We start from the raw sequence: 9,534 nt of genomic DNA, 5'->3' as shown, positions 1-9,534 counted from the left end.
ACCAAAAACTATGGAGAAACCCTGTTTCGAAAAACCAAAAAAAAAAAAAAAAAACCAAGGTGACATTGCATGAGTGACAAGACACTTCCATAATTCATATTCATGCACAGCCACAACAGAGGCTCCAGCAAGGCAAGTGGGGCGGTGTGGGGGAAAGACTGGGCAGGAAGCAAAGCTTTGAGAAGCATGTGACCTCCCTGGGGAGCACACTGGGGGCCTGCTGCCCATAGTCAACGTGACAAGCAGTGACCCTGGATGTAGAGCCTTGTGGACTGCTGCCTGGTGCGCTGTGGGGGTACTTCGCTCTCCAACCTTAGAAAGTGGTCAGGGAAGGCCTCTGGGAAGAAGCAGCCACCTCTGGCAGGAAGAGCAGTGGTAAGGGGCGCCCAGAAGGGACTGGTGTGAAAAAATACAACTCAGGAAGTAATGGGGATGGAGTGGCCCAGACTAGGCTGAAAGGGAATAGGAGGGTTGGTGGACGCAGCCAAGGTGGGCCAAGGTCGGGTGAGGATGAAGAGGAGAAACTGAATTTCAGAAATGTTTATGATTGGGCTGGGAATGTCACTCGGTGATAGAGCAATGGCCTTAGTGTACCCAAGGTCCTGGATCACGCCAATACTGCTAGAGAGGCTTGTCGACCTCGAAATGGCAGACGGGAGTTCAGCAGTCTGGAGAGAGGAGGGTCCAAGGATGGGCCAGGGCTGTGTAGTTCCCATCCTTGGGGTGCACAGCTTCCTGGGGATGGGGGAGGGCTCAGAACTTGTGACTCAGGGCATCCATCCTGTGGTCAGACACTCACGGCCAGCTGATGCAGGTGCATGCGCAAGAGGCCGTGGCCCCCAGCGGCATCATGCTCCCGTAGGCAGGTGTGGTCTCAGAACACCAGAACCCCAAGGGAGAGATTGGTTCTGACAGCTACCCCTTCAGTGAAGACCAGGCTCCCCTCCCCCTGTCCCTGCAGCTGTCACTGGACAGAGGGAGGGGGAAGTGGCCAGATGGGGAAGTAAGAGGGTTCCCGTCCAGCCAGTCACCATTCTCCTCGGGTCTTCAGAGCAGCCGTGGCCATGGAGTCTGTGGAGACCCCTGTCAAGGATGGCATCCTTTACCAGCAGCACATGAAGTTTGGCAAGGTGGGAGCCCCAGGCTGCCTGACAGCCGTGGGCAGAGGAAGAAACCTCTGCCTACCTAGACAGCCTGTGTGGACGTGCGAGAACTGGGAAGGGAATCTGGGTGGGCGGGCTGAAACCTGGGAATTTGGGAGTGGAGGTTCTTGGCCTGAGATTAGGGCTAGAGCTTCCTTTATAAGATGGCCTCAGAGATGCCAAGACCATGGTCCTAAGAACCGAAACCTATGTGTATGATAGCTCCAGAGCTCCTGGAGAAGGTCAAGGTCTGAGGGGCAGGAGTCTCCCAAGGATGGAGCAGCACCCTGCAGACCAAGACGGGGTTAGATACTGCGGAGGAGAGGGGTTGGAGATTCATTGTGCTCCTTGAGCATCAGACTCTACACCCACAGTTCAGCTGCAACTGCTCCCTGGGTAGAAAAACTGTTTCCTTTGCTAGGTATCATTTGCATGTTTCCTTCCTTAGCAGCCCGAAGCTGAGGCCTCCTTCCCACCACACCCAGCCCATGGCCTAAGTGCCCTTTTCGGTTGGGGCAGGCAATAGATAGCTTAACAGCGGTGTCAGCTGACCCGCCCCGACCACTAGATACTTTACAGATAGTCCAGGAGAAGTCCAGGCTTATATTCTCATGACCTTGATAGGCGAGCTATGAAGGTCATTTAGAAAAGGGCAGGGAGGGTGGGATTTGAGCTTGACCAACCCTAAATACAGACTTCTTCCTGCTTACCTTTGCCGGAGCAAGGCCTCCTTCCTTTGTACCCTAAAGTCTTAGGGAGGCAGAAGCAAGGCGACCAGTTGCTCAGCAGCTTGTACACAACTAAGTGGCAGGGAAGCCTTCTTCCCAACAGTCTCTCTCTTTACAGAAATACTGGCGGAAAGTGTGGGCTCTACTGTATGCAGGAGGCCCATCAGGTGTAGCTCGGCTGGAAAGCTGGGATGTTCGTGATGGTGGCCTGGGGCCAGCAGGCGACAGATCTGTAGGGCCTGGCCGTCGAGGCGAACGTCGGGTCATACGTTTGGCTGACTGTGTGTCTGTTCTGCCGGCCGATGGTGAGAATTGTCCCAGGGACACCGGTGCCTTTCTGATTACTACCACTGAGCGAAGCCACCTGCTGGCTGCACAGCACCGCCAATCATGGATTGGCCCCATTTGCCAGCTGGCTTTTCCGGTGAGTGTAAAGTGAACTGGCCTGCGGGGACCACCTCACCCCTCCTACTCATATCCTTGCTTAGCCAGATTCTGCCACTTGGTAAGCAGTGCCAAAGTCTAGCAAATCTGAGCAACAGTTCAGAAACCCACAGAATGATCTCAGATCCACATGTATGCTATAGGAAAACCAAACATTAGATCAGGAGACCTCTCTAAGGAGGAGACAGTGGGCGGAGCCTGCATGACAGGTGAGAACTCACCCAAGGCAGAGGTTTGAGAAAGGTGTCTAAGACACAATGACAAATATTGTAATGCTGGTGTCGTGGGCAAAAGCCCTGGGGCAAGGAAACATGGCATGTTTGAGGAGCAGAAAGTAGGCCAGCCAGTAGCTGAGGCACACAAGAGTCAGTACATTTGGGAAGTTCAGTGAGCGCCTGTTGAAACCACCTTGGGCCATGTGTGGGTTGGAGGTTTTATACTGAATCAGAGCAATGGCTTTGGAGTATTAAAACCAGAGGCTAGTGGTTCTGAAGATTCAAGGTTCATGATAGAAAGACAAACAAGCCTGGCAGTTCCTCAGAAAGCTAATCTTAGAGCAGCTGGCTCAGCGGTTAGAGCACTGGCCCCTCTTGCAGAGGGCCTGGGTTCAATTCCTAGCACCCACATGGCAGCTCACAACTGTTAAGTCTCAAGGGATCAGACCCCCCTCTTCTAGCCTCCATGGCTACTGTACACTTGTAGTCAACAGACAGATATGTAGGCAAAAAATCCATACACTTAGCAATAAGTAATAAATGTTTTTTAAAACCAAACATGGAGTTACCATATGGCTGCAGTTCCAGATTCATGCATCACCAAGAGAATGAAAGGAGATGTCCAGGCAAAGTGTGCCCACCAGTGCTCATGGCAACACTAGTCACCATTGCCAAGAGATGAGACCACACAGGGCCATCCCCTAATGAAGATTTAAACAGAACCGTAAGCTAGGCAAGGTGGTCCAGGCCTGTGACCCCAGCGTTTAGAAGGTGGAAGTAGAAGGTTCAGCAATGCAAAGTTATCCTTGGCTATGTGGCCAGTTCCAGGCCAGCCTGGGCTACTTGAGACCCTGCCTCAAAAACAAGACCAAAAAAAAAAAAAAAACCAGCCTGGGAACAATATGACATGAAAGAAGCTAAACACAAAGGGTAGCACGTAAGAGCTTTAAAAAATTCATATGATATATCCAGAACAACCAAATCCATACAGACAGTGCAGGTGGGCGGGGGAGTGGGTAGTGACTGCTGATGGGCACTGGATTGTCATTTGCCATGATAATGAGCTCTGGAATTTGGAGCTGCTATGGTTACACGACCTTGTGACTATACTAAAAATCACTGAATTGTTCCTTAAAATGGTGATGTTGATTTGTACCAATTGTTTCTAAATTAAGAAATGCACAGGATGAAAGGAGGTAGGGTTTGGCTTTGGCTGTGCTCATGGATTAAGATAGCTATGGTGGTGGACAATTAGAACCTGAAAGAACTGTGGGTCCGGCCATGTAATGGAAGTCAGGGAAGGTCAGGGGTGACCTGCAGATGGCGATAGTGAGATGTTTGGCGAAGGCTGGACTATTACTTGAGGCTGCCTGTCCCCCACTTCCTCGCCTCTTCACTGAAGCATGCTGTCAAAGCCATAAGGAAGCCAGCCCAGCCCCTGGCCACACATAGGGGCTGTAGAAACATCCCCTTGGTACGTTAGAGCACTAGGAACACCCTTGCACTACAGAGATGGCTGTGCTCCAAGACCAGCACCCTCAGGGGAGCCCAGTGGAAATTGCTGCCCCATGGTGCAAATGGGAAATGACTCAGGAGAGCCCAGAGCCCTACAGAGTGTGAGGCAGAGTGCATGGGAGCTGTTGCCTGATGACCCCGACCCCGTGGGAGAGGTGGCGGGGAGGAACAGGTCGGGCTCTAATTGACAACGCAAATCTGTTCCTCAGGGCACCGGAGAATGTTCTGGATCAGGACAGGCTGAGACTCCAAAAAGAGGCTTTGTTCCCATGGAGGAAAACTCTATCTACTCCTCCTGGCAAGAAGGTGACTCAGGGAAGACCCCGGGGCAGCCTTACACACACCCCAGCAGTGGTCTCTAAGAACTGATGAAATGTCCTTGCTTCCTGAGTACAGTGGCTGAGTTTCCAGTGGTCGTACAGAGGACAGAAGCCACCACCCGCTGCCAGCTGAAAGGCCCCTACCTCCTGGTGCTGGGCCAAGATGACATTCAGCTTCGGGAGACTTCTAACCCCCAAGCCTGCTACAGCTGGCCCTACCGTTTCCTGCGCAAGTTTGGCTCCGACAAGGTGAGGTGCTGGCCAACCTGACGGGTCCCTGTAGGGAAAGGTGGTCAGTGTCCTGGCTCCTCAGCCACTGACCCCTGCCTGTGTCTCTCGCGTGCAGGGCGTGTTCTCTTTTGAGGCTGGTCGACGCTGTGACTCGGGCGAGGGCCTTTTTGCCTTCAGTAGTCCACGTGCCCCAGACATATGTGGAGCTGTGGCTGCAGCCATTGCCCGCCAGCGGGAACGTCTTCCAGAGGCAGCCACATCCCCGCCCTGCCCCCTGCCTCGGGCCCTCTCCCTGCCCTCCCTAGAGCCCCCTGGAGAGCTTCGGGAAGTGGCCCCAGGGTCTGAGCTGGCCACTCCCAGAAAGCTGCCTGTGGCCGATCATGGGCCTCAAAGCCTGCCGTTGCTGCTCAGTCCTACACAAGAAGAAACAGTATCCGGTCTCTATGCGTCTGTGTGTAAGCAGACCAGCAAGCCCACAGCTACTAGAGAGCACCTCTATGAGAACCTGTGTGTGCTGGAGGCCAGTCCTGGGCTGTCCAATGGGGGTCCTAAGTCCCAAGAGGGCCCTCCTGGCCACAGCCCCCTATCCAGCCCCATCTATCACAACAGTGAGGACCTGAGTTGGCCTGGCTCAACCCAGGACGGCAGCTTGGAAGCCCAGTACCGGAGGCTGCTAGAAATGGAGCTAGATGAGGCTGGAGGAGCTAGCCGCTCGGGTGCACAGGCAGGCATCAAGGCCAAGCTGGTGACCCTGCTGACCCGTGAACGGAAGAAGGGCCTTGCTCCCTGTGACCGGCCCTGAAGGCCTGTGCAGTGACCGCAAGACAGAGGTGATCTCCTAGGAGCCCGAGGGAGCAACTTTAAACATAGCCTCTGTCTGCTCCGACCTGCTTGGAGAAGCCAGGCAGTGGGGAGGAGCCACTTGCTGCCCCACCCACTCCCAGTGGACAGTGTACAGATTGATGAATAATAAAGCTTGCCTACCAACTTCCCTCCCTTCTGCCTATGGCCCACAGTTCACGCTACCTTGCTTTCGCCTGGGTCCCCAGTGAAACACCGTATGCTAGTGTTCATTGTAGCAAACTCCAGGCCCTTATTCTGGGCCCAGAAACTGAGTGTCCTGAGCTGACTTCAGCCACTGCTGAGCTAAAGTCTACTTGAGCAGACGGACAAGAGGTGGTTTGGGCTCTGTGTGGTTCTGTGTGGCAGGAACAACAGCCAAGCAGAGGGAGACATGGGCTCTGTTAACAGAAGCGCCCCTAAACTGAGTCAGAAGGGTAAGCATGGCCCATCCGGGCAAGCTGTGGGGCCGGCGTTTCCAGGTTCAGGGGGGTCATTTATGGAGCAGAGTCACTACTTGGTTGCTGTCCTCAGTAAACTGGGTGTCAGCAGTCAACTATGACAACCTTGGAAAAGATAACAGTTAGGCTTGTTGAGGAACAGTAAGAAGACTGGGCCTGGGGGATAGAGGACCACAAGGCAGCTGAGCTGTGGAGAGGGTGGCCGGTACGGGGAGGAGTGGTGTGGTGAAGAAGGACAGGAAGAAGGACTGTAGATTGTACACACCTAAGACGCTCGTGCCCAATAGAACTCAAGTAGAGGCCGGGCGATGGTGGCGCATGCCTTTAATCCCAGCACTCGGGAGGCAGAGGCAGGCAGATCTCTGTGAGTTCGAGACCAGCCTGGTCTACAGAGCTAGTTCCAGGACAGGCTCCAAAGCCACAGAGAAACCCTGTCTCGAAAAACCAAAAAAAAAAAAGAACTCAAGTAGTGTGCAGACACATCTGGAGAACCTCTGGCTTGCTTCATCAACTGTAAATAATAAAAATTAAAAAAATAAAATAGGACTAGAGGCAGAGCTCAGTGGTACAGGACATACCTAGGATGAGGTAGACCCTGGGTTCAATCTTCAACACATGCGTGCACACACGCACGCACACAAGTAAAACAAAAAGACTACATTATCCAGGAAGCAGAGACGATCTCTGTGAGCTTGAGGCCAGCCTCATCTCCATAGTAAGTTCCAAGATAGCCAAAGCTACAAACGAGAGTATACCAAAAACAAACCAAATGAACACACACACAAAACCCCACCACCAAGAGCAACAACATCAAAAGATTAAATCATATATTAAATTATATATTATACTTAAGATTTCTACTTGGGGTGGGCAGGGGCGCTAGAGGGGTGGCTCAGCAGTTAAGAGCACCGGCTATTTGCTCTTCCAGAGGATCCGAGCTCATAACCACTCTCTAACTCTGGTTCTAGAGAACCGAATGCCCTCTTCAGCTTCCACAGGCAATGCATGCATGCATGTCCTGCACAAACATACACGTACTTAAAGCATAAAGCATCCAACACACACACACACACACACACACCAATCTTTTTTTAAAAAGAGTTCTATTGAAATTGTGGGTAGGGAGATAACTCGCCACTGGAGTTGGGATTTCCAGAACCCACGTAAAAGCTGAGGTGTGGGCTGGAGAGGTGGCTCAGTGGTTAAGAGCACCGGCTGCTCTTCCAGAGGTCCTGAGTTCGGTTCCCAGCAAACACATGGTGGCTCACATCCGTCTGTAATGAGATCTGGTGCCCTCTTCCAGCGTGTGGACATACACGGAGGCAGAATGCTGTATACATAATAAATAAATAAATAAATCTTTTTTAAAAAAAAAAAAAAGCTGAGGTGTGTTGCTATCTGTAATCTCAGCTCCAGGGAGGCAGAGACAAGATTCCAGTGGCAAACGGGCTGGGTAGACTAGCCAGAGTCAACAAGCTCCAGCTTCAGTAAGATTCTGTAGGCAAAGTGGGGGGCAATAGGGAAAGACACTCAGCATCAACTTCTGACTTACACACACACAACACACACAGACAAACATATATGCATGTGAAACCCACAACACATGCACACATACTACACACACAGACACACACACATGCAAACCCTAGTACCTACACTGTTCCCAGATACCAGGGAGCATTCTGTGTCCAAGACAGCTTCAGCTGTGCTCGCAAGGAGCCAGCATTCCACAGCAAAATGAGCAAATTAATTTTAAGACTCCAGTGCCCATTTTCCACTTGCCTTCACTTCCGGGCTCTCTGCTTGTGCAGAAAGCAGCGCTGTGCCTGCTTCCCAGTTCTGGCTTCTGTCCAGCTGGAGAAATCCACTTAGGAAAGCTTGACTGTGTTCTTTCACACAGGCAGGCTCCCTTCTGTGCTGGTGTGAATGAGAATGGCCCCTGTAGGCGCATATGTTTGAATTCTGGTCCCCAGTTAGTGGCACTCTTTAGTAAGGATTGGGGGGTGTGGCCATGTAGGTGTGGGAATGATCTTGTTGGAGGAGGTATATGCAGTGGGCTTAAAGGTTTCAAAAGTCCATGCCAGGGGGCTGGAGAGATGGCTCAGAGGTTAAGAGCACTGATTGCTCTTCCAGAGGTCCTGAGTTCAATTCCCAGCAACCACATGGTGGCTCACAGCCATCTATAATGAGATCTGGTGCCCTCTTCTGGAATACAAACATACATGGAAGGAATGTTGTATACATAATAAATAAATAAATCTTTAAAAAAAAAAAAAGTCCATGCCAGGCAGAGTCTTTCTCTTTGTTTCCTGCTTGTGGATCAGATGTAAGCTCTCAGCTACTGTTTCAATACCATGCCTACCTGCCACCCTACTATGCTTCTCATTATGATGGACATAGAGTAACCAACTCTGAAACTATAAGCAAGTCCCCAAGTAAATGCTTTCTTTTATAAGCTGCCCTGGACATGGTGTCTCATTAAAGCAAGAAACAGTAACTAAGACATCTTCAAACCTTTCCGTTTCTACCCACTCACCTCCTAGACACTGTCGGAAATCGGCAGTCAGCAGACGTGGCCCTCCCGCCTCCCTCTGCTGCGCTGACAAAGGAGCCAGCATCCTAATCTTCCAGTCTCTAGAAGGAGCTCCCACCAGAGACATCCAGTGAGTTTCTCTTTTGGGCTTTTCTCATTCATTCAGTCTGTCCCCAGCATCAGCATCTTGCTGTTCCCACGTCCAGCCATACAGGAGCTGATTGATGCTCTCTGATTTTACATCGGCAAAGAGACCTTCCTTTCACCCCACGCTCTCCTTCAGCCACCTCCCCATTTCTCTGTTCTGCTCCCCAGCGAAACTCCTCAAAAGAGTTGAATTACTGTCATTTCCAGCTTCCCACCCCCACTCTCTCCCTGACTTATTTCCTCTTTATCTACTGCCCGATTACATAACGTTTCAAAGTCAACAACTATCTACCAGACCAGGCTGCATATGGGGACACTGGAACCCCTCTGCTTCTTGGCAGCATTCCTCGCCCCTGTCTGAATGGTCTGAATGCTTCACGGAGCTTTCCCGCCCTTTTCCAGTGCCTCCTTCACAGCGAGTCACTTTTCCTTAGTGCTCAGGATTGAAGCCAATGCCTTTTGTCCATGTTAGCCGTGTTCTCCCACTGAGCTGCGGAACCGGCCCCCAGCCTCTTTTGCTTCTTGTCGCTGATCCTCTCAGAGTTCTTTCAGATAAAAGTGAGTTCAGCCTGGCTTTGTGTGAGATCAAGTGGAGCCCTTTGAAGGAAGCCCGTGGTTAGGCTCACACACAGCTTGATTTTTATCTGTTGAATACATGGAACCTTGGCATCAGTGTTTCATTTTTCAAATTCTGGCACTATCCTAACATACAACCTGAGCTGAACCACTGGCATAAGCGAGTTAGTTAATCACCTGGTTCATTTTATTAAGATTTATATTTATTGTGAGCCGGGCAGTGGTGGCACACATCTTCAATCCTAGCACTCAGGAGGCAGAGGCAGGCAGATCTCTGTGAGTTCGAGACCAGCCTGGTCTGCAAGAGCTAGTTCCAGGACAGGGTCCAAAGCTACAGAGAAACCCTGTCTCAAGAAACCAAAGGAAGCCGGGCGGTGGCGCA

The 9,534-nt window shown here is 51.5% G+C and overlaps 1 protein-coding gene across 1 annotated transcript; it reads left to right on the top strand.

The window, feature by feature from the left end:
- Positions 1–1,064: 1,064 nt before the first annotated feature.
- Positions 1,065–5,569, top strand: Dok3 (docking protein 3). The gene is made up of 5 exons (XM_005355248.2): positions 1,065–1,130; positions 1,989–2,294; positions 4,254–4,350; positions 4,441–4,613; positions 4,711–5,569. Exons 1-5 carry the CDS (start codon positions 1,065–1,067, stop codon positions 5,395–5,397), a joined length of 1,329 nt encoding a protein of 442 aa, XP_005355305.1. The 3' UTR covers positions 5,398–5,569.
- The last annotated feature ends 3,965 nt before the right edge of the window (positions 5,570–9,534 follow it).

The sequence above is a fragment of the Microtus ochrogaster genome, chromosome 16 (assembly GCF_000317375.1).
Source record: "Microtus ochrogaster isolate Prairie Vole_2 chromosome 16, MicOch1.0, whole genome shotgun sequence".
In the NCBI taxonomy this organism is placed as follows: Eukaryota; Metazoa; Chordata; class Mammalia; order Rodentia; family Cricetidae; genus Microtus; species Microtus ochrogaster.
Note: the sequence above shows the minus strand (reverse complement) of the source record. Positions and strands in the feature narration are given on the sequence as shown.

Coding starts and splice junctions, on each gene's coding strand:
- Dok3 (XM_005355248.2), top strand. CDS start 1,065: ATGGAGTCTGTGGAGACCCCTGTCAAGGATGGCATCCTTTACCAGCAG. Junction 1,131..1,988: donor AGCACATGAAGTTTGGCAAG/GTGGGAGCCCCA, acceptor CTCTCTTTACAG/AAATACTGGCGGAAAGTGTG. Junction 2,295..4,253: donor TTTGCCAGCTGGCTTTTCCG/GTGAGTGTAAAG, acceptor TCTGTTCCTCAG/GGCACCGGAGAATGTTCTGG.